This window comes from Hemibagrus wyckioides, linkage group LG17 (genome assembly GCF_019097595.1).
Source record: "Hemibagrus wyckioides isolate EC202008001 linkage group LG17, SWU_Hwy_1.0, whole genome shotgun sequence".
In the NCBI taxonomy this organism is placed as follows: domain Eukaryota; kingdom Metazoa; phylum Chordata; class Actinopteri; order Siluriformes; family Bagridae; genus Hemibagrus; species Hemibagrus wyckioides.
The window spans coordinates 24326922-24352448 of NC_080726.1; the positions used below are offsets into that span (position 1 = coordinate 24326922).

A 25527-nucleotide genomic window follows, 5' to 3' on the forward strand; every position below is an offset into this window, starting at 1 on the left:
CATATTATTTTAAATGTTCAGTCGTTTGTACATTAATTACTCCTATGTTGCTGTAGAAGTAGTAGCAGTTGGTATTATTATTATTATTATTATTATTTTTTTTTTTTTTATTATTATTATTATTACTATTATTGTTGTTGTTATTATTATTATTATTATTATTATTATTATTATTATTATTCCTCTTCACAACCGTCTGAATGTGTCAGAGTCCAAAGTTCACAGAAGTTGCTGATAAGGGAGGCCAATAAAAGCAGCAGAGCTCCAGTGTAAACACGCTCTACCTGCCGGTTTGTGACAGCCTGCTCATTTGCATAAAGGACAGCACAAAAATCAGCAGTGGCTGTAGTGCCCCGCCCTCTCATTAGCATACTGCAGATGCCCCGCCCTCCCAAAGCATCATGGCAAGTTATAGCGAGTGGGGAAGTGGCTCGGCTTCATCAAGCAGGTGTCTTTCTCAGGGGGACTTTTTACGCACGGGAGGTGGAGAGGAGAGGGAATTTGTAGAACTTAGAGTGTTCATTTCTCTCTTTACCTCCTTATCAAGGTGGACTTTTTTTTGGATGCTGGCAAACATGGTGTCCAAGCTGACATCTTTGCAGCAGGAGCTTTTAACCGCCCTGTTAGACTCCGGAGTTACCAGAGATGTTTTGATCCAGGCGCTGGACGACATGGAGCCGAGCACGGCCAGTTATGGAGTTAAACTAGAGAACCTACACATGTCTCCGTCGGCGGCTAAAACGAACGGCAACGACGTGGAAACCAAGCCGGTCTTTCACACCTTGACCAACGGGCACAGTAAAGGGAAATTGTCGGGGGACGAAGGCTCGGAAGACGGAGATGATTACGACACGCCGCCTATCCTGAAGGAGCTGCAGTCTCTCAACACGGAGGAAGCGGCGGAGCAGCGCGCAGAGGTGGACCGCATGCTGGCGTGAGTGGCCCTTGTCTTAGTTTACACTCAGAATCATGTCCTCTGATAATTTGATTGAAAATATATTAAAGAGAGACGCTTTTTAATTGTCATAACAATTTAACCGTTATAGATTAAGCAAAGCCCCAAAACCTGAAATAAAATCTAAAAACGTAACATTATTATTATTATTATTATTATTATTATTATTATTATTATTATTATTATTATTAGTGTTATTTGTGTTATTATTATTATTTGTGTTATTATTATTATTTTTTTTGTGAGCACATTTAATAGGAAAAAAATGTCGGAATGTTCGTGAGAATTAAAAACCGTGATACGGATACAGAATTTTGCCTCTGTAAACGAGGTGATGTTTATAAGTCCGAGTAATATTTATCTAATATTTTGGAAACAAATTCTTTAGGAGTAAAAAAGCCCATATTTTAATGTTAGTCAGTGACTGTATAATAAAGTCCAGGCTCGCGGTGTTTACAAATTTAAAAGCACGCGCCAAATCCATCTTTTAACATTCTGGTTACTAATTATCTACCTGGTTATTATTTCTTTGCCTTAGCGAAATATCAACTGAAGAAGCTCTATTTATCATTAACTAACAGCGCTCTTCAGCCTAAATGTAAAATCTTATTTCATCTTTCTGTATAATAACATACTAAAGAAAAGCTTTATTTTTCTTTTCATTTTTTTATTGCTAAACACTGCTTATTGAGATCAATTTTATAAAAATGTATTGCTGTAATTAAATAGACATTATTTAATTTGAAAAACAATTTGTAATTAGTAATTTATGTATAATGCTAAAATAGAGTGGTTTTAAAATACAGTGCAATAGAGATAACAACAACAACAATAATAATAATAATAATAATAATAATAATAATAATAATAATAATAATAATAATAATAATAATAATAATAATCATTGTTAAATATTTGTTAAATATTCAGTTTAATTATAATCTACGAGCTAATTTGGTGTAACTGAATGAATTCCCGGTGTATTCCTGATCTTGTAGCCCGACTTTTCTTTCTGAAGCCGCAACATCAGCATCGCGAAATGCAGTTTTAAAAACCCAAACTAAACCACGTGGCGTTGACTTCTTATTAATTTTATTCTATAAATCATCAACTGAAAGATACACAGTGGCGTATGATTAGCGTGAATGGAGATCTGGTTATTCATTGTCAAAAGGCATAAAGCCGCTTCTCCCTCAGCTGTAAGTTACTGTGTGTGTAAGTGTGTGTGGAGACACACTCCAGATCAAACAGGCCAGAAAGATTTGTTATAATCTCTCTCTTCCTATTGCTAATCCTTCATTTAGTCTGGATTTATAAAGGTAAGTCTTCACTCGGTTTGTATTTGTTCCACTCACTCCTGCTCGCTGCTGTTTAATCCATGTGTTGCTTTTCTTCTTCTTTTTTTGTCATACTGAATGTTCGGCTGCTTCTATGTACGTAATTTTAATTAATGAATAAATTGTAAATATATCTATTTATATATATATATATATATATATATATATATATATATATATATATATATATATATATATATATTTGCGACAAAACGGATAGTGATTTCAGTGCGCAGTTCAGTGTGATATTTTCCATCGTTGCCGTTTTGCCTTTTGTTCTGTCAAATAAACTTCCTCCGAGTTGTTCAGATAGCTAACATGCTGGGCAGTAGACCTAATTCACCATTTTGTTAATGTCCAAGCTATTTCTCTTTACATTTCCTGAACATTTTGGTCAACTAGATCACTAAACAATAACAATAACTTATTTTCAGCATGTGTTACAGGAGGCGGCAGAACATGCTTAGTAGCACTCGAAAAATCGTGTTTAAAATATTATTATTAGTTTATTAGTAATATAACGTGATTAACATTTCTAATTGTTATTGTTGATGTTTAAATGTCTTTCGAATTTACAGCCTTTGCTCTGCTTAAGAGGCGATTTAGTTATTTTTTTCTTTTACACATTTGTATTCGGGTCAGATGAAAATTTAGCAAATATTTTATTTTAATAATACATACAACTGACTAACACACACACACACACACACACACACACACATATATATATGTGTGTGTGTGTGTGTGTGTAAATAAATAAAAAAAACTTTCGTATTACTGTGTGTATATATATATATATATATATATATATATATATATATATATATATATATATATATATATATATATATATATGTTATAAAAATAATAATTTTAATAAAAAAAGGATACTTAGCCATAGACGGAGAAATTTTCACTGATTATTTTATGTATTTATTTTTTTAATATTATTAATAAACGTCCTTCTGTAATGAAATCCTATCAGGGTGAATAGTGTTTATCCAATTAAATCTGTAGGCCTAACCTTTGGAAGTATTTACAGCCCACTGAAAGCGATGATTAACGATCGTTTATTAGGGTGATTAACAATCAAGTGTGAGCTCTTACACCACTTTAAACCTGGAAACTGACAAAGGTGTCACAGAGACAGAGGGAGAGAAGGAACGGCACAGTGTTCACGTAGTCACTTAAGAACCACGCGTTCTCACGTTTATTCCGTGTGTTCAGAACTTTTATACATAACTTTTTAACTCTTTATTTCTCTTATTAATCACCTGTATGACATTTTATCGGTCCTAAATTCTGGCAAAATACTGATGTCAATATGAAGTCGCAAATGTACATGTTTTCATACTGAAAAAAAAAGTATGTAAAAATAAAACACTTGTCTTTGTGCCTGCGCGCGCAGTGAGGATCCATGGCGAGCCGCGCGCATGATCAAGGCCTACATGCAGCAGCACAACATTCCTCAGCGCGAGGTGGTGGACGTTACCGGCCTCAACCAATCACACCTCTCTCAGCACCTGAACAAGGGCACGCCCATGAAGACGCAGAAGCGCGCGGCTCTGTACACCTGGTACGTCAGGAAGCAGCGTGAGATTTTACGACGTAAGTTCACTATTCTATATAATTTACATTTCCTCTGATATTTTTCTTTTTTGTCCATAATGTCATTTCCACCCTTTAAAGCCCTATGGCTTGATCACATGGTATTTAAATTTGAATAGGTTTCACTGGCCACATATCTGTGTAACCTGGCACTCATTAATAAAGGAACATGTTCACTAAAACCACTCTTTCTTTTTACAGAATTCAACCAAGCACCACAAGGGTCTGGCAGTAGCATGACAGACAAAGGCAGTCAGGATCAGGTGCTCCTTCTTTTCCCAGAGTTCAGTCAGCCTGGACCAGGAATGGGGCAGCCTGGAGATGATGTTGCCACCGAACCTGCTCTCAAGAAACTCAGACGTAACCGCTTCAAGTGGGGGCCTGCGTCCCAGCAGATCCTCTACCAGGCCTATGAACGTCAGAAGAACCCAAGTAAAGAAGAGCGGGAGGCTCTGGTAGAAGAATGCAATCGGTAATGCTGCATGTATCATATGTTATTATTTATTAATTATTACAATACGCAATATCAAAGTTTCTAGCATTTCTATACACTTTGTAATCTTACATAATCGACAAATAATTGCATTGCTGAAATATGTTTGTCCCCATTTAGGGCAGAGTGTCTCCAGAGAGGTGTGTCACCATCGAAAGCCCAAGGGCTTGGTACCAATTTAGTCACAGAGGTGCGTGTTTACAACTGGTTTGCCAATCGGCGCAAAGAGGAAGCCTTCAGGCAGAAGCTGGCTATGGATGCTTATGGAGGGCAAAGCATCAACACCCTGCTCACACACAGCTCTCCACATCATTCTCAGGCCAGCACCTCTCCACCCAGCAAGATGCAAGGTAACCATATTTCAGCAACCTCTCACCTCCAAGTTAACTCATTTATTTCTTTAAAGCTGCTTGCAGCCTCAGTAGTGAATCTAGGTCAGGTTACCGAGGCAAGGCTGTTATCAGGGCTGTAGTGTTTGATAGCAATGTAGGCGGAAAACAACGCCACTGGATTCAACTCCAGGTCTGTGGGAAAGGAAAAAAGAGTTGAAAAAATGAGATGTGCAGAAGGTTGAAAAGATTTCCAATTAATTCGAGAGCACTGTGTGAATGGCAATTTTATTCACAACTTTGGAAATTATGTTAATGGAATCCACATGTACCTGGGATCAGTACCAGGGTCACTCTCAGGTCAAAACGAGCAGGAAAACAAAATGGCAGCATTACTGTTATCCCTGTAAGGTTGTCATTTTACGGCTGGCCTGTCTTTCGATCTATCTAATAAAGAACATACCCAGTTAGATACGTTGACCTAGCTTGAAATAACACGGCACTAAAATAAAAAAAGACTCTTTGTGTTGAAAGATCAGAAGAAGAGAGTGCTTGGTTTGCTTGAACATACTTTTTAATCTTGTGGATACATGTTGGCTGTGAGGGGCTTGTTTGTTTGCTTATGGATTTTCCCTCCTGCACACCTGGCCAGTCAATGACCCCAGGTTGCAAGGAGAGGCAGGGTCACAGGCTGGTGTGTTAGGGTTGAAAGGGGCAGAAGCTAAGGGGTAGGGGTGTTGGTTTCAGAAAAGGAAGACTCTGCTTTACTAAGCTCTTCCTTAACTGGGGGTTAGGGTGCTTACAAGGCATCCTGCCAGCAGCATCAGATGTTTTTCAGTGTAGAAGCCTGACCCAACAAGAATGGCTCAGCAGGTTGCCCTCATCATGTTGCTAAGACACAGTCTGTATTATGCATGCTTAATTGACAATTAAAATCCTCAGCTACTACATCTCCTAGACCTTTGATAAGGGGCTCCCCTGTCCCCTGCTCTCTTTACTCTCTCCTAGCAGGAAGCCCCATTGTCCATGGTGTATTAGAAGTGACTGTAACCTAGGTTCATTTATCTCTGTTGGGGTAGGGGAGGGGATGTCAGAGCCCTCCCCCCATCTTTATGAACTAGAGTATAGTGGTTGAAGCTGGGACGGGAGCAGAGCAGCAGGAGCTGTCCGCTAGTATTGGGTCTTTTTTTTGACCAGACAGGACTGATCACCCCTTCTGCTGTGGCTAAAGTTGGCTGTGGGTGAAGCCCCCTTTTTTTTTTTTTACCCTTTTTCTTAAATCACATCAAGCCTAGGTCAGAAGGAAAAGGTCACTGAAGGGTCATTTCTTGTATTCCAGTTTTATTGACCTTGTATTGATCTTATCATGCAATTGATAAGAGTTAGGAGCTGTGTGTTTGAGATTTTGGCTGTTTTATTACCTCTGTTTTGGACCCCAATGGAATGCACATACATTTATATACTTCTGTACTCTGAATGGATCTACCATAAGCAGCAATTTTTAATTGCCCCATGAAATAATTTGAACTCTTATCATGCCTTCAAATCATCACAATTCAACAATTCTTAATGAAAGAATTCCTCTCACCCGGTGGGCTAGAGTTTAGAACATTGTACTTTATGGTGCAGTGTCCTTCTGGATGACCTTTGCACAGGACTCATGGGTTCAGCTGTCCCCACACTTACTGTGAAACCCACAGCCAGGCTGAAAGGACATGTACGTCCTGCAGAGACCCAGGAGGTCTCTCATATGCAGCAGTATTCTAAAGACTATTGCCTGGGGTTGGGCACCAGGGCTTTGATATTACATGGGTCCCAGGGAGAACTGAAGCTTTTTAGTTCTCACTCCCACTCCCCGCTACCACTCCCCTTCTGCACTTACTACCCTCAAGATTCTAGATATTTTTACTCACTCTGGCTTTAGAATTGTCCACTGAAACAGTGTATTAAAAGGTTTGTAATGTGTACTGTGAACTGGAATAGTTACACTCTCTTATGGCATGTGATGCTTTTGTCCTGCACTGCTCCTGCCCCGTCTTGTCGAGGACCATATTTTGCTTCCTTGTTGCCCCAGAAACAGAACTCTCCTGCTGGTCAGACCGAATCAGACAGACAAACCAGGCTGGCCAAAAGAGACTGAGGGAGAGAGAGGAGAGTAGTCCCTGCATCCTAGGTGAATAGCAGACAAAGTCAGACAATGCCTCTAGTGAATAGCCCCATCCTCCCCTTGACACTTTTACAAGGTATAGGCCTATAAAATAAAGTCTGTTTATGGTGGTTGGTCCATTGTGTGGTCAGGGGTCCATGGGCCCGATGTAGTGCTTTATTGTCCACTGTCCGTGTTTACAAGATGCTCTAGAGCTGTGAGAGAGTTGGATGCATGCTGAAGTGGACAGACCCAGGTTTGTGGCCTTCTGTGGAGAGACTCTCGTCTGATGTCTAGCTAATGAACCACATGATGGATGTAATGTGGTCATTGCTGCTTTGGTAAAAAAAAAAAGTTGTTTGATGTATGTGCTTCATACCTTTAGACATATGAAAATTGTGTAGTATATGGTGCCTTTGGTAATGTGTGTCAGATTGAAACTGGAGCTTAAATGAGGTACTGCCTGCATGTCAACAGAAGTATCTGGCACTGGCATTGATTTTGTAATGTTTGCTTGGTCAGTATCAGAGGAGGCTGGGATTTCCAAACACCCACTGGACAAGAGATGACTGAAATCCCCGTAGAATAGACTCACAGGATTTGACATGAGACTCAAAATGCAAAGCGAACTATCCAATTAAAAATCTTAAATTGTGAATTTGAAAATGAAATATCTTTTTACTCAAATTCAGATCAGAAACGTAATGGTGCTTTGGGACACACACGCTTCCATGAATGTGTGGTGTTATGAGCGACAGGCTATGTGTACACTGGCCTTGACTCTGTTGGGCATGTATCTGCAGTGGAGTTTGTTTGCTCTGCTTTAACCTGTCTGGGGCCAGAAGGCAGACATAAGCGTCTCAGGCAACTTGTGGCTAATGTGAAAACACATGGAGAGGAGGAAATTTCTACCCTATATGTAGACTTGTGTGATACACATCCACTAAGACATACTTCAAAAACTAACTCTCTCTCTCTCTCTCTCTCTCTCTTTCTCTCTTTTTACCTCAGCTATAAGGTACAATCAGGGTCCCAGTGATGTCAGCTCCTCCAGCACTATCAATCACCACAGCATGACGAGCAGCCAGTCTGTACTGCAGCAGGTCTCTCCCGGAGCACTGGACCCCAGCCATGGCCTGCTGTCACCTGACGCCAAGATGGTGAGCACACCTGGCCACTCCTGCCTTAGATAAGATAAGCCAAGGCCTACATTTGATAGAATAACGCAGAACAGAGCCCCCGATAGCCACTGCTATTGACTGCTATGTAGCCCAACAAACACTTCATTGTTCTTTCAGTTGAAGCTCCAGTAGACAGTAAGGTTTAGTCCACAGTATGCCACAGCAGCTATGGTGTCACTATGAGCAGGGCATGACCATGGCTATGCCAATAAACCTGACAAAGAATCATTCTGCTGTTATTGATTATATGCCATGGAGGAAGAAGTAACGGGTGGAGCTCTGCTTACTCTGGAAAGTGGACTGACAGCAGCGCTCGATTAAGCTGGGGTGCTCCAGGAGGAGAACATCTGACCCTCCCCTGCTCTATCCAAATATTGAATTTTCAACTAGACAAATCTCAATCACCTTCAATGTTCCAAACCTCTTTTTATATATTAGAGATACTGACTTGTTTAATGTGTCAGTGAGTAGAACGTGAACATCAACATGGAGGATAATTGTAACTTATCTTTGCCCTCAGACAGTCTGAGCAAAGCCTCCTCTAATACCCAGTCACTTCAATCCATGACTTTCTTGTTTTAAAATTGCACTGCAGGACCTTTGAACCTTCTTAGCCTGATTTAAGATCTAGCAAGAGTTTGGTACTTGCCCTAAAATGAAGTTTTTGCCTAATGGTTAGGCAGTTAGACAGCCTCTGACTGCATATCTGTGCTTTTCTCTTTGTAGATCTCAGTATCAGGTGGAGGTCTTCCACCAGTTAGCACCTTGACCAACATCCACAGCTCCCACCATGCTCACCAGCAAACACAGAACCTCATCATGCCCATCTCTGGAGTCATGGCCATTGCACAGGGTGGGTACCTCCAATCTTGAGCACATGATGGTCTGAGCATTTTTGTCTTTCTTCTGCAATTAGAAACCAGCATTGGAAACGGTAGCATTATAAACATCGTGTAACTTTATGTTTAGGTCTGAGCACATCGCAGGCACAGACGGTGCCAGTGATCAACAGTGTGGCAGGAAGCCTGGCCACCCTGCAGCCTGTGCAGTTCTCACAGCAGCTGCATAGCTCTCACCAACAGAGCCTCATGCAACAGTCTCACAGCCACATGAGCCAACAGCCCTTCATGGCCACAGTTACACACTCACATAGTAAGTGTGCTGTCTTCTCTGCTGCTTAAATAAAGTACAACATTTCCTAGCAAAATGTTTGCATACCTATTATTTTCTTAATTGCTTAAATACTCAGCTATTTAAAAATATCTGCTAGCACACATCAGGACTTGTTAGTCTCTATTATTTCATTTTATTAACACTAATATGCACCAAACCTAGATTTATCACTGAAGGACATGCTTCTGATAAATACACACAATGAGATTTTACTTTTCAATACCTCTAGAGATAATAGTCGAGGCTAGTTAAACCATTGTGACATCTTCATTCTGTTTTAACTGCTAAAAGTATCTCCCATTGCCTGAAGGTCAATTTGGTCCCCATATGAAAACATTATATTTAGAAAAATGCAGCTCATTTGTACTCTTACCACACGCAGACGCCCGTTATGTCTTTTTCACAGTGTATCCACACAAGCAGGAGCCACCGCAGTATTCCCACCCGTCGCGCTTTCCGTCCGCCATGGTAGTAACGGACAACAACAGCCTCAGCAGCCTCAGCTCGATGTCCTCCACCAAACAGGTCAGTCGTGTGCTCCTCACCGCTTTGCTTCATGTGTTTTTTTCATAATATGTGATAACTTTCTGTGGAATATGTAGCTGTGTGTGCTTGTGTGTTCTGCATGCAGTTTCGTGTCCTGTGTGTTCTGTCATGCTTTTGTTGAAGAAAGTTGAAGCATTAGGGCCTGCAGTTTCCAGATGATCTGTTTTGTTTGGGAAATAAAAAAGAAAATCAGCAAATCATTTTTTTTTCTTAATTATTAATCACACACTTATGTGCACAAAATGCAGATTATCATTAAAAGACATGATTCTAGTTAATGTCCACAGTGAGCACTATACTAATCCCAGCTGATAGTTGTGTTCATTCTGACAATTTATTTAATCCCTGTCATATTAGGATGCTCCTGTAAACAAGATGGTGCAACTGGGGGGTCTCAACTGGGTAAATACTGTTTAAATAAAAGTCACTTAATAATCCTGCACTGTGGTGAAGTGAAATGGTTTCCTTTTTTCAATCTTGCCTGACCGAATCTGTAGACGTAGGATGCTTTTTACAATTCGATGCAAACAGAATGCGTACAAAATGACTAATGAAGGAACGGAGAGAAACGAGACAATTAGAATGAGAAAGGTTCATTTGAAAGTCAGGAATTGTAAAGGGGCCACTTCAGTTTATCCATGCTCTCTGCACATCTGAATCAGTAAAGCAAGCAAGTATAGCGATACTCCTCAGAATACCCATTTCCTTTGAACAGCCTGACTGACCAGTCACCCGTGCTCTCTAGCCACAAGCCTTCTGAAATATAAACTGCTCTTTCTCTTCTCTCTCTTTGCTTCTTTTCCTTTCCATCACCCACTCATACCTACCACTATTTTTTCCTTTATTCTCATTCCTCTTCCCTTTTCTTTTTATTTTTTTAATCTCCCCCAATATATCCACTTCTCTCTTTCCCTCTGCCCACTCTCTTTCCTCCACTCTCGGACCAGCGCTCAGCATATCAGACCAGGAAATGACCCTCGCTCTTAATTAAAGCTAGTGTGTCACTCTTTTTCCCCTGCCGTGGGGCGGCATGTGGTTCACTAATTCCCTCTTCCCCTTTCCGACTTCTCCCCACCTGCCATGAGCGCTCTAGCCTGAAATGCAGTCCTCACTCAACTGCTTTCACACGCTCAATTTCCCACGCTGCACCGGTGATGGCCACTGGCTGAAGAACTGACGTGACTTGGCCTTAATGTCAGATAGTGCTCTTCACTGCGTCTCACACACACACACACACACACACACACAATTTATGATATTTGTAACATTTAGCAACACATGCCATCAAATAATTAATTGTATTTTAATATCTATATAGTGAGTTGTTTACGAGGTACTGAATGTGCCTCAGGTATGTCATACCTCAACCTAAGAAGGCACTTTCAGGTTCTCCTCTCTCTTATCAGAGCCCTTGTATTTGACTTGGGAGGTATAACAAATGGCACTGGGCTTTCTAGGGGATATTACAAACCCACTTTGGCTTTATTGCCCTCCTGTTTGCCCTTTTTCTCTCACACCAAACACCCCCTCTACTCATAGAGCAGCATCTGAAGGCTCTAGTCCCGGCAGCTGGCCGACACCTTTATCAGGTGGGACTGTTTGTTGGCCAGCGGGTCATAACGGGGTCACGTGCCTCCGCCCATTCGGGGAAAGAGAGAAATAGAAATAGGAGGAGGTTTTATTCAGGAGGTTTTATTGGTAAAAAACACGAGGCATGAGAGCTGATAATTTTTTTAAAAGTCTGACATCTGTTAATTTTATCATTATTAGCACTATGTATAGCACTGTGCATTAAAGTCTGACCATTTGCTCTTTTTTTTTCTTTCTCTCTTTGTCGACAGTGTCCTCTGCAAGCCTGGTGAGCATATCCACCTGACTTCCTCAATGCCTAGCAACAGGAGCACATTTCTCTGGCGCTCTCCCTGCTGTATCTGTGGCAACTCCTAATCACTGGCAGCAGTTCACTGGAAGATGAACTGGTCACTAATGTAGGGACTGAAAAAAAAGAGGCGAGCAATCAGAAAGAACACTCTAAGAGGCTTGGTCTAATCATACCATGGAGAGATGGGAGGATCGTCTGGAAATGACTGCAGCCGATCAGTTTCTGAGCTAGCCTTTTCTAACAGTGTTTTGCTTCCAGCCACCAAAATAAAACGAGGATGATTCTGACATCTTTTAGGAACAAATGGAAATGGTGTGCAGTGATGGTGTGAAACTGGCATGATTTTGTAGTCTTGCAGGGTTAGTGGGAATGCCAAAGGATAACCATTGCTCCATTTCTGACTCTTTAATGGACTTTAAGAAGGCTTCTTCTCATCCGGGATCTGGACTGTCAGCAGCGAGCTCACCTAGACATAGATAATCAGTTTTTGACAAATGACAATCAGCTTATTTTTATTTTCAACATGTGTGTCAGGTCTTTTCTCGGGGTAGAACATTATGGACTGAATGCGTTGGATTTTCCTGCATTTAAATTGCAGTGGGTCTTCCATTTGTGTGGTTAATATGAGTAGTGACTATTCTGTACAGATGTAAATATGAATGATATGAAAATTATGAATGAGTTATAAGTCTTAAAAGATGTACATATTTCAGTCCATATCTTTTTCTTTTTTTTCTTTTTTTTCATCAAACTGTGATTTAGAAATGACAATCTTTAGAACAGAAAGGACTATGCAATGTACTGAATGGCACAAAAAATAGTGGGATTATTCCCTTTTCTGCAGATCACACTCACACCAGCAAAACTACAGGACAATAGCTTGTCAAAGCCAAGCTGCAGATATTGCACAATTTTTCCCTTCTTTCCTTTATGGCATCTGAGAATGCCTTGAAATATTATGAAAATGAACCTGTAACATAATGCCATTATTCTGTTATAATATAATATAAATATTAGTGTTGGTATCACAGGCAGGTTATTGTGAGCCTGTTGCTGCATTAGATGGACATTAAGAGGCTGATAGTTGTGAGTAAGATGGTTGTCCGTCATCAGGACCTGGTCACCAGGACAAACAGTATTACCCACTTATGCAACTCAGAAGTACACAAGACATGATGTAATAACCCATGAAGTCAAACACTGGACACCACATGCATTAAATTTATTAGTGGACTGCTAGATATGTAGATAGATGATTGTATATTATTATTATTATTATTATTATTATTATTATTATTATTATTATTATTATTTAGATATGGAAAAGGGAAGAATGTGAATTTGTTGGTTTGCTTTGCTCTTTTAACTCCTGTTGTTCTTACTTTCCAAAAGGTCATTAAAAAAAAGAAAAATAATGCTTTTATGAAGCATACGCCACTTGGTTACTCACAAACACAAATCATTAGATTTTCTCAGTCGTGTATTATTTTTGTATAAAAAATGAAAATCAATCTTTTAAAATCATTATTTATACTGTGAGGGAAAAATGATGATGTCTCAAGTAAAGGCTCTTTCCAAGACCAGTGATAGTGAGTTTTTCTTCTGTTTCTGTTCATCTTTTGCTGTCTGTGGAATGTGTGTGTATGTGTGTGTGTCACAGTAAAGATAGCAGATGGTATCAGTATTGAGAGCCTGTTCCAGATTTTCTCCTGGCTCTTACTAAGTCTTTGTGTTTCACAATTTTATTTAGAAATGTCCCGACTAACACTTTCTTTCAGGAAGAAAGTTTCAGGAATGTGTATCTATTGAACTCCACACACCTCCTATTCCTGACAAGCATTGTTTGTATAACTTATCTGCAGGACTGAGATCTCAGTGTTTGATGATGCATCACATTGTCTGTGGCTGGTGTATTTGCTAATGTGTGTTTTCTGCCCCAGCAGTACAATATGACACACTAAGTACATAACCCTTGAAGCAGGAAGGTTTGGAGAGAAAGCAAAGCTTTTATATGTGTTTATATTGCGCTGAAGAAATTTGTGGGAACAATGTTGAATATTCAAAACATGCCTGCCGAAAACATAGTAGCGGAATATTAAAAGCGACGCTCCGTCAGGGCTGTGCGTTTCACCTCCCTCATACTGCTCTCCTCCTGATCTAAAACCAACAGTTTCTGAAATTCCCATCATAATGAACAAATGTGGGTGATATAAACACTGTGCTAATGAAAGCCACGGTCAGGACACAGCACACAGCTTTAATCATTTCAGCTTGTTGCTGGCATTTTTCCATCAACAACCTCTTCACTCTCAGGCACTGGGTGATGAATGACTGGGATTCTTCTCAAACATAATCTAATATCTTTTTGGTTCCTGATAATTGGACAATGTCGCTTAAAAAGTCAGCTTTACAGCAAACATACAAGATGTACAAGATCTTCTAATCTTCCTGTCCTTGGGTGAAGAACAAACATGTGATTAGTAAGTGATAAATGGTTAATATAGTTGGATTTCTAGCATGTAGCTGTTTGATTAAAGTCTAAAGAGACAACTCGTTTCCTTAATGATGTATTTCAAAGAAATTGAGAAATATTTAAAAGGGCCAAAAACCTGTATGCCTCTTCTACAGATTATTCAAAAACAAAACAAAACAAACTCCACAATAATTTAACTAATAATTTAATTGAATGAATGAAATATTATATTATATATATATATATATATATATTTTTTTTTTTTTTTTTTTTTTTTTTTTTTACAATTTTTCACAAATTTGCCCAAAGAGACAGTCGGAATGATAACATTTAGGTGTGTTTTTAAATAGTTAAATAATCAGCTTCTACAAATATAAAAATAAATACATCATCACCTCGGCCTGCATACAAACATGCTTATAATAATAATAATAATAATAATAATAATAAAAAAGAATGGTCATAATGTCAATGTTTGAGAAATATGATATTATGAAATAAAGAGTTTGTGAGAGTGAACTCTATATTATTGAGTAACCGAAGGACAAGGTCTTAATGGCCTTCTGACTTCAGCTATTCAGAAGACTTGACGATCTGAGAAGGAAGTGGGCGGATGTGTGTGTGTGTGTGTGTTAGAAATAACGATGCATCCGAATGACTCTAGCTAACAATTTGTGTCGCCGTCATTACAAATTCTACATGATTTCCTGCACTGCTTCCTAAAATATAGAAACGTAGACAGTAAATATACTTAAATATTGCAATAAATATAGCTGAGGTTTCTGTCAGTCACTTATAAAATGTGTGGATAGTTACATTATTTACTAATAAAAAACCTCCAAAGTGACCTTTTTACCTTAAAAGTTTTTTTTACAGATCTTTTTTCTCTCTCTCCATGCTAAACACACTCCATATTTAACTAATTAGCTGAGGATTAGTTAATGCTGATAATGAGTAGATCAAACATTTGTTCGTTTCGGGACAATGTGGAGCTCTAATGTGATAGCACCTACTAAAACACCGTGATTGGACCCTTTTTGTCCTCGCCTCAATGAATCTTTAAAGAGTGGCATGCATGCTTATGAAAGAGAATGTCCTGCTGAGGATACACTTGTAACCCAGGGATGCCTCCCTGTTTGGTTATCAATGAGGCCTTTGATAATGCACGCAGGGAGCCACTAAAGATCTTAGCGCTGCTCTTTTTTACTGCGGCTCTGTGAATGGAACGGAGCGGAGGAGCAGAGGAGAGAGAGAGAGAGAGAGAGAGAACGCTTATTAGCATCCTTTAGGAGCAGTGAGTTAACAATGCAGGCAACTACACTGTTAAAGTCATTGTGTGTGTGTGTGTGTGTATGCTCAGTTTGAAAAAAAAATGCAGCACTTACACTTATCTTGGCCTAGTAGCAGGAGCTCAGTCTCTGGGAGTAGTGCAGGGATAAATGTTTTGAGAGCTGATCAAAATGGTCTTGATTTAGAGAAGGAAAAACATTTTTTTAGATCACTGGAGATTTCATTTATTTATTTGACACAAATACTGAAATGAAACACATTGAGGGAGATTCTTATGTACAGAATCTAGATATAATAAATAGAAATTGTCAAACTGATCATTATGAAGGGCCAGGATTTTCTTGCTGTAAGGCAACAGTGCTAACCACTAAGCCACGGTGGCTTAGTGGTTAGCACTGTTGCCTTACAGCAAGAAAATCCTGGGTTCGAACAGGCAGGGGCTTTTCTGTGTGGAGTTTGCATGTTCTCCTCGTGCCTGTGTGGGGGTACTCCAGGTACTCTGGTTTCCTCCCATAGTCCAAAAACATGTACATTAGGTTGATTGGTAATACTAAATTGCTCATAGGTGTGGTTTTGTGGCCCTGTGATGGACTGGTGAAGTGTATCCCTGCCTTTCACCCAATGTGTGCTGGGATAGGCTCCAGCAGATCCCGGTGACCCTGATTAGGAATAAAGTAGGTATAGACGATGGATGGATAATTATTTGTAAAAAAAAAAAAAAAAAGTGTGAAGGATTATTTTACAATCACGAGCAACTATTGTAGCAACGATTGATTGAGCAACCAGGGAAATAATTTTGTTCTGTAGCTACAAGTTGTTATGATGTTTTATGTAGCATCACCAGGATCCTGGAGAAACTGTGTCGCATTTCACTGTGTACTCTGTCAGCTATACGTGGTCGAAATGACAATAAAAGCTTCTTGACTTTCTGAAGATATGATGAAGTTTGCTCCATTTACAGTGCAGATCCATTGGATCCATTGTGGTGTAGGTGCACGGGCGAGCAGGCACAGTAGGAGAGCGAGCAATGGCTATCCACTTCCACAGAGCACACAGAGGTCAACAGAAGGATCAAGCTGGACACCCAGAAAACAGTGCCAAGAGACAAAGGAACAGAAAATGGAAGTTTAGGGATGAATGCGGTTGCGTGTTTAGGAGCCCGAAGAGAATAGGTACTACATCAACTCCAGTGGGGCCCCAAAGGGCTAATGTGCAGGAGAGCTCAGCAGGGGTCAGAGGTCACAGGGGCACACTCTGCCATGGCTAATTGGTGACACTGGTTCAAACTGAGATCAGAACTGTCCTCTGACTAATACAAAAAACAAAATACATATCCATTGTATGGAAGTGATTAGCCATTGTTCAGGATGGTGAAGCAAAAAATTCCACAAGGAATCAAACGCTATTAAGCAACAAAGAGCAACTTTAGAAATATATTTAAATACATGTCATACTGTGTTCACAGCAAATCATATATTAGCCAAAAGTGTGTTTTAATCTTTTTATTATGAATAATAACTCACACTCATATGGGTCAATCATTAATGAAAGAGAGCACACCAAAAGTAATAGATTGAATATCTACAATATGACTGTTCATATTAGAGTCATAGATCACAACCATGTACATTCCGCTGTCTATGTAGTAATCTCTGCAAAGATGCTGTACAGGATTATAACTTCTGAAGACTAATGTTCTAAATTTGAAGGGAGATATCCATACACTGACATTACGAGACAATATAGTTTAACTGCATTGTTTAGTGGAAAAAACGCCAGCATTCGTTACAGAATCTTCTTTATCAAATAAATTGGTGTACTATGTTTAAAAAGGGTTTTTTTGAGGCTTTTTATTTTGCATTTTCCTCACTATCCATTGTGAGATCCTGCATAAGCAAAGCTCCATGCAGCATCAGAGAAAGAAACACCGAGCGCAGAATGAGAAAGCTTCTTTTCGTCCATTGTGCTTGTAAATGGAGGGGTAAATGAATTGGGCCTTTTCTGTCTCTTTCAGCAGGGAGACTGATCATACAGTAGAAAAAGGACCTGTGACAGATAGCAGTTGGCATGCTGATGCTGTCGTGAGGCCCGGCTGAAGACTGTAGTGATTTATGGTGATTGGCGAGATGCTCAGAGTGGGAGGTGGGTTAATGTTCACCTGGGTCTGAGAGCCACCGGTGGAGTCTGACTTTATTCACATGGGGCCTTACGTGGCTGGCCTCAAGCTAAACCCAGAGCTCTCTGTAGGGTAACAGCATCCTTCAAAGCCTTGCCATATCCTAATAGTTATGTAATGGATCCTATTCAGACAATTGAATGGGGTGTAAAAGGAATGAAATATCAATCTTGCCTTTTCTCTCTTTTCTTTTTTGCACTGTGATGCTTTTCTCAGACAATTTATACGTAAAATTTAACTGTGTCCATGTGATCAGTTCCAGTGGACTGGGGTCGTAAAATAATCCTCGTATAATATAAGAGGATAGATGATGGATCTTGAAGGGTGTGAATAATTCTGGAGTTCACTGTGTTTGGAAAATTCTGTATTATATATATATATATATATATATATATATATATATATATATATTTATATATTATTTTTTATGGCTTAGTATATATTTTACAGATCTAAAATATTAGAATATTAGAAATCACATCTAGGTGATTTCTGAGTCTCTTTTGAGGTTTTTTGTACTGTATCTAGACAGATTTGAAAAATATTTTGGAATGTCAGGAAATAAAATTACTTTTATATGTATTGTATGTGTACATAATAGAAAACCTTCATATTGGTCATGGCTCTAGTATTATATTTAGAATGTTTATTTCACCTGCATCAACACAGAGCCCCTCTTCTTCTCCTTATATACTATATTTGCTGCCTCTTGCAGTCCCCATTTCCACAGGTACAGTATTTAGGGTAGGAGTGACACCTGAATCAACAAATATGTCCATAGATTTTCATTATAATGACTTCTATATTTCACTAATATATTTAATGAATAGAAATGTTATTAATCCATTGTGTTAGTTTCCACAGGTACACAGATATCTGTTACAGCGGTTAGCACACCTTACCCGAAATACTTTGGAAAGGATTGTCACCTGATTGAACAAAAAAAGGTCCATAAATTTTAACAAACATAAAACTTAAGTTCCAATGATGATCCATGTGTAACAAATATGTAAAGATGTTTGTGTACCTGTGGAAAATAAAACCATGTATTAATAATATTACCATTTATATTTATATTATATTAAATATATTTATGAAATGTCTGAGTCCATATATTAATCGAATTCATAACATTGTAAACATAAAAGTCCATATATTAAATTCTATGGATATATTTGTTAATTCATCTGACACTCCTACCCTAAGTACTCTGACAGGATAGTCACCTGATTGAACAAAAATGCCCATCAATTTTTAACTAATATAAAACAGAAACTCTTTAACAAATATTAGTAAATTAAATATATGATTGGAAAATGAAGTCATACTAAAAATACTGGACAGTAATTTAGTGCAGCTGGATTGAAGGTAAGGTTCTGTGATGATTTATAGTAAAGTAATTTAATATAAAAGTTTGCTGTACTAAAAAAATAACATAATTCAGTACATGTGCTAATTTGGCAGATTCTTATTTATTTATTTATATATTTTTTAAAAAAGGCAAATGGTCTTACTCAAGGATCTATCTATGACAGTTTGGCCTGCTGGGATTTTTCCTACTGTGCCTTAAGATTGCAAATTGCCATGATCAGTTTTGTACTCAAGTCTCCACCAGGAAACATATGATAACTTTAACAAAATAGACTTCATGTTAAAATGAAACCGTATTTCCTGCTGACTTAATAGGTCTTTTTCACAAAGTAGTACTCAGTTACAGAAGGGAAATGATGTCACCCAGATGAGGATGTGTTCCTCTCAAGGCTTCTTCCTCATTGTTTTTCCTTGCCACCATCAGCCATTGGCTTAATCATTGGATTTATAAATGAAAAACTCCAGTACATCTGATTAAATGCACATTATCATCTAGTGCCTGCTAATATTATGAACGGCAGCTACGCTAATTCTTTTCCACTTGTTTCCCTTCTTCTACCCATCTCGAGGCATATAGAGATTGTGCCAGCTCCAGTAGACAGAGGCCAAACTTTCGAGGGTCCTGAGGCATCCAGAGATGGACCAGCTCCAGCTGGGTTCTGCTTCATGAGGATTTGGGTATATCAAAACAACGCTGCCAGCCCTATGTGGACTTTGAAGATGACAACAACCTCCTAATTAATACACACACTAACATTCAACAAATAGTATATAGACTCAAGTCTCACCTGTTTAAGCTTGCTTACTCTTCCTAAATCTTACTTGCCCTCTCACACAGTCACAGTCTCTTCTGTATTTAGTTTTTTGTTATTGTTGCTTGTTTTTTGTCGTATTGTTTCTATGTGCTTTGTTTTGTAACTTATTGTTCGGTGTCCTTGAATGTTGAGAAAGGCGTCTATAAATAAAATGTAGATTCAGCATATTATTATATGCTGAATCTGCATCACATTGTAGACTGTACATAAATGCAGAAAGGTCATTGTTCATATCACACTCTCCAGTGTCACTCAAATGAGGATGAAGTTCCCTTCTGGGTCTTTTCCTCATACCATCTAAGGGAATGTTTCCACACCACAGTCAGCTCAGAAAGGCGCAGGATTCAAACAGAGGACCTTCTTGCTGTGAGGCAGTAGTGCTAACCACTAAGCCACCACATTGGTGACTTGAGCTGGAACTCAAAAAGCTCAGTCGTTAAAGCACTGAATTACATGACAGGAGGTTGTGTGTTCAAATCCCAGCTCCAGCTAACTGAATGGTTGGGTCTTTGAGCAAAACACTTGGGTTGAATCCTGCATCGATTTTAAAGCATCTACTTTACTGTCAATATATTGTCAGTATATTGTTTACCATTTCAACCCAATAAAAACTGTAAAATGTAAAGCTTTTTAAAAAGGATTTTTCTCACAGTGTATGTATCCTAGTAGTGAGGAATTTGGGTATAATTCTTATTTCTGAAATAATTTTAGAGATCAGAGAGATCAGTTGCAAGCTTCAAGTCTATTGTTACTTACAGTTTTCGTCGTTTAATTCTTATTCAATTTTTATTTATATTATCGTTGCATTTGTGTATAATATTATCTGAAGCGACTTAAGCTGCGTTATATGAGTGAAATGTAATATTTCAACTAAAATGACTACTTTCAGTTCAGTTCAGTTTTAATATGTACAACACTTTTAACAACGGATATCGTCTCAAAACAGGTTTACAGAAATCTAAAAAATTCTGAATAGAAATGACAAAGTTTAAATTGAATTAAACTGATATTTATACTATAATTACTACTAATGATAATATAAATACTACTGCTGCTACTACTACTACTACTACTACTACTACTACTAATAATAATAATAATACAGAAAGGACAGGACTGGGGATTTAACATAAGAGCAGTTACACAAAAGCTTTATTTAAAGCTTGCAATCAAATCCAAATCCATCGTGAGGCAAAATCAAGAACAGGCAATGATAAGCAAACAGCATCGACAGAGAAAAACAAAAATCCAAACCAGAAAGTCAAAAAAGCAAAAGGCAAGAATTGGTAAAAGCTGGCAAAAACAACATTGTGTTTACTACTCAGTGAACTGTGGGGTTGTGTGTTTTCTATTGTGTATTTATAACATAGTCCAGGTGTGAGTGCACTATTATTATTGTAATTTTTTGGTGGCCATGGGTGTAGGATGTGGTGTTTCCCGGGAGTTCAGTAGTGTTTATTCTGATGTTGATTCGTTGATAGTTGTGGTGGTGGTGGTGGGTGTGTGTTTGTGTGTGTGTGTGTGTGTGTGTGTGGGTGGGTGGGGGGGGTTGGGTGGGTTGTGGTTTAATTTCAAGGAATAAATAAGAACCTTTAAAAATCTGTGCAAGCTTTAATATGAATTCTTACAATGAAAAACAGAAAAAATATTCTGTTGTATGTTTACAAAGTGAAATATTGCAATTTTCTAAAGAGTTTTCACCTAAGACACATACATTAAGTTGCACCCGACAAAACATTTTAAAACCTCTGCATGTCCAGAGAATACTCTTTTAATGTCCAGGGTGTTGATTGTGACTAACACCACCTCGTAATCAGACACATTCACAGAACCGAGTGTGTTAGCATCAACACACATTTCTAAGCTAATACACAGTAATCTGTATGCCTGAGTCGCTTCAACATTTATCTCAAACAGCAAAAAATTCATCATTCTGTTGATTTTTTTAATAAAAGAAAATAAATGTCACTTTACTTTGTTTCTGGCTTAAACACTGACTTGAAGCTTGAAGGAAACTCAGTTATTCTGCTATATACACAGAAAGATGGAGAATTAAAAGGACATAAACTTAAAAGCTGGACATAAACTTTTTTAAAGAACATCAACACTAACACTATATGTACAAAGCACACATTCTGGCGTCACAGATTATTAAATCTAATGGTAATTTGAGCTTTAAATTGATAAACATTGGACTTATGAGACAGAGGGGTATAGAAGTTCAGTGATCTCCTCTATCTGCTGCTGGAAGTTCTGTGACATCAGTTTGTCCAGGTCTTCGCTGTTGCTTTGTCCACAACACTGCTTTCTGTCACCACCAGGTTGCAGGCAGATTCATCATGATAAATAATATAGAAGTGACAGTGCATGAAAACAGCTGGAACTAAAGAAGCTTCTTTTCTTCCACAGGGAGTCTTTTGGCAAAAGTCAAGGCAAAGTTAATGAAAGCAAAAAAAAAGCCCTGTACACTTTGAGTAACAGTTTGCTCCTAATCAGAACTGTTGTGACGCTGGTTCAGTTCAGGATTTACTGTTTTTGTAAATAATAGTAAAATCAAAGCTGTGAAATGTTCTGTCTGTTCTGACGAAGGATCTGTGTTAAGTTCTTCTCCTCTGGTGGCATGTTTAGGTAAAAGAGCTTTCACAGTGTCACTCCGTTTAGACCAGGGGTCTCCAATCTAATCCATAAAGGGTCAATGTGTGTGTGCAGGTTTTCATTCCGACTGAGCAGAAGCCTCACGTGAGTCTATTAAAAGCCATTAACAGTTGATTAAACAGGTGGAATCAGATGAAGCTTCCGCTTAATTGGAATGAAAACCTGCACCCACGCCTTACGGTTAAGATTGATCGGACACCCCGATTTAGACTCTGCAGTAGCCGAAATGGAGGTGTGGATAATGGCACACAAAAATGAGAGACACAGACAGAGATGCTGAGACATGTCCTTCAGGTGGACGAGGACTTGATGTTCCAAGTTCCAAGATCCAAAGAGCTCTCTGAGGCCTTCAGAAAGAAGATTGTTGATGAGTCTGGTAAGGGATATAAAAAGATCTCAAAAGAATTTGTAATCAGCCGTTCCACTGTACAGAAAATCATTTACAAGTGGAGAACATTTAAAACAACTGCCAACATGGTCAGGTCAGGCTGTCCAAGCAAATTCACCCCAAGAGCAGACCGCAAGATGCTTAAAGAGATGTCTCCAAAAAACCCCAAATATCATCACAGGACCTACAGCACATATTATGGGAGGTGTACAAGAAGGAAATATTTGCTGTCTAAAAAATGAGGGAAAGACTGAAATTTCCCAAGGAACACAGACACAAAGGCCAAAACTTCTGGAGTAATGTGCTTCGGACAGATGAGTGTAAAATTGAATTATTTGGACACCATAACAGGGCATGTTTGGTGTAAACCAGATACAGCATTTCAGCAAATGAACCTCATAGCAGCTACTTATTTCAGCCAATGGGGGAAACACCATCTAATAGTGCATAGGGCAGGGGTGTCCAATCTTATCCGCAAAGGGCCGATGTGGGTGCAGGTTTTCATTCCAACTGAGCAGAAGCTATACCTGAGTCTACTGAAAGCCAAGATCTACTGATTAGCCAGTTGGAATCAGGTGTAGCTTCTGCTTGGTTGGAGTGAAAACCTGCACCCACACCGGCCCTTTCTGGATAAGATTGGCTACCCCTGGCATAGGGTGTCCTAACTTTTACCTCAGGTGAAATACTTATTTTTGTTCATTTCTTTTGTTTGTGATATTTTTTGTTGACCTGCAATTATCACTTTCATCTACAGGTAAAAAAAAAAAAGATCAGAAATTGACATGTTGACATTTCAACATTTAATAAAGAGCTAAATATTCAGTGGGGTGTCCTAATTGTTTCACATGACTGTATCTCTCTCTCTCTCTTTATATATCTCCTATAATCTAAACTTAATGTTTTTCAACATTTTTAAAAAAGAAATCCTTTACTTAAACAGCATTCAGGCCCTTTGCTGTGGAACTCCAAACTGTAGTCAGAGTCATCCTTTTTGCTTTAATTATTCCAGAGATGTTCTCAACTCACTTGGAGTCCACCTGTTGGCGTTTGAATTAATTGGACATAGTTTGGAAAGGCACACATCAGGGTCTGTAAGGGCTTTACACTCCATTAACAAAAACTAAGAAGTATTTTGGTAAAAGTCGATGAAAATGTAATAATAATAATAATAATAATAAACATTGTACACTTTAAGTAACATTTTCCTTCATTAAAAACACTAGATCACTGATCCATGGAGTTCAAAGAACTATCTGTGGATCTCTGTAATCAAATTGCGGCAAGACATAGAGGGGTTTCAAGCTGTGATAAAAAACAATAACAAAAAATAATTTATACAGCGGAATTAATATAGATTAAAATTCACCTGAAATTCACCCGTTTCCCCGAAGAGATGACAGACTTGATTTCTAGTGTCGTAGCGCCATCTTCTGTTTAACAATAAAATTGCATTCAATTCTAAAAAGCTTCCTCTCCTTAATTATCAGCTTTCCGCAGAAAGACAATAAAATTCAGATTAATCAAATATTCGTACACATATCATGCACATACACACTGCTTACAAGTGTGAGCAATTAACCGCTGCTCATTTAGTCGTAGACAGCCAATAAAACAAAACAAAACAAACATATATGGTACACCTTATGGCCAAAACTATGTGGACACCCGACCATCACACACATGAGGTTCTTTTCCAAATTTCTGCCGCACAATTATTTCGGAAAGTTGAAATCACATCACTGTATAGAATGTCTTTTATGTTGCAGCATTGTAATTTCCCTTCACTGGAACTAGATGGAGCTTAAACCCTTTTTTCACCATGGATTTTAAAACGGAAAAAAATACAGAGAGGAGGGGGGGCTATTATTATTATTATTATTATTATTATTATTATTAATAATAATAATAATAATATGAATAATATGTGTATTAACGGACACAAACCCATCACACACCAGCCCAGCACACATTAACTCACCCATCTCCTTTTTGTTCCTTTAATTTAACTAAAGCATTGCAAAGATACACTATATTGCCAAATGTTTTGGGACGTCTGCCTTTACATGCACATGAAATATAAATTAAATTCTCATTCTTAATCCATAGGGTTTAATGCGGAGTAACAGCTTCAACTCTTCTGGGAAGGCTTTACACAAGGTTTAGGAATGTGTTTATGGGAATTTTTGACCATTCCTCTAGAAGAGCATTTGTGAGGTCAGGCACTGATGTTGGATGAGAAGGCCTGGCTCACAGTCTCCACTCTAAATCATCCCAAAGATGTTCTTCCAGGTTGAGGTCAGGACACTGTGCAGGCCAGTCAAGTTCCTCCACACCAAACTCACTCATCCATGTCTTTATGGACCTTGCTTTGGTCACTGGTGTGCAGTCATGTTGGAACAGGAAGGGGTCATCCTCAAACTGTTCTCACAAAGAGCAGGAAATTGTCCAAAATGTCTTGGTATGAAGCTGAAGCATTAAGAGTTCCTTTCACTGGAACTAAGGGGCCGAGCCCAAACCCTGAAAAACTACCCCACACCATAACCCCCCTCCACCAAACTTTACACTTGTCACAATGCAGTCGGGCAAGTACCGTTCTCCTGGCAACCACCACACCATCGTATTGCCAGATAGAGAAGTGTGATTGGTCACCCCAGAGAACACGTCTCCACTGCTCTAGAGTCCAGTGGTGGAATTCTCTAAGCTTCAGAG

At 38.7% G+C, this 25527-nt stretch overlaps 1 protein-coding gene across 2 annotated transcripts; it reads left to right on the top strand.

Moving 5' to 3' along the window:
- Positions 1-409: 409 nt before the first annotated feature.
- On the top strand, positions 410-13242 carry hnf1ba (HNF1 homeobox Ba). Of its 2 annotated transcripts, XM_058414532.1 has the most exons (10): positions 411-934; positions 3701-3900; positions 4102-4372; positions 4514-4743; positions 7880-8028; positions 8776-8902; positions 9019-9201; positions 9629-9747; positions 10126-10170; positions 11610-13242. In XM_058414532.1, the coding sequence occupies exons 1-10, from the start codon at positions 564-566 to the stop codon at positions 11628-11630; spliced, it is 1716 nt and encodes a 571-aa protein (XP_058270515.1). In that variant the 5' UTR covers positions 411-563; the 3' UTR covers positions 11631-13242. The 2 variants fall into 2 exon arrangements, with proteins under 2 accessions (XP_058270516.1, XP_058270515.1); XM_058414533.1 differs by lacking the exon at positions 10126-10170 and having other exon boundaries at positions 410-934.
- Positions 13243-25527: the final 12285 nt, after the last annotated feature.

Excerpts from the sequence above, each read along its gene's own strand:
- hnf1ba (XM_058414532.1), top strand. The coding sequence starts at position 564 with ATGCTGGCAAACATGGTGTCCAAGCTGACATCTTTGCAGCAGGAGCTT. Across the intron at positions 4,373-4,513 it reads CTGGTAGAAGAATGCAATCG|GGCAGAGTGTCTCCAGAGAG; the intron begins GTAATGCTGCAT and ends GTCCCCATTTAG. Across the intron at positions 10,171-11,609 it reads AACTGGGGGGTCTCAACTGG|TGTCCTCTGCAAGCCTGGTG; the intron begins GTAAATACTGTT and ends CTTTGTCGACAG.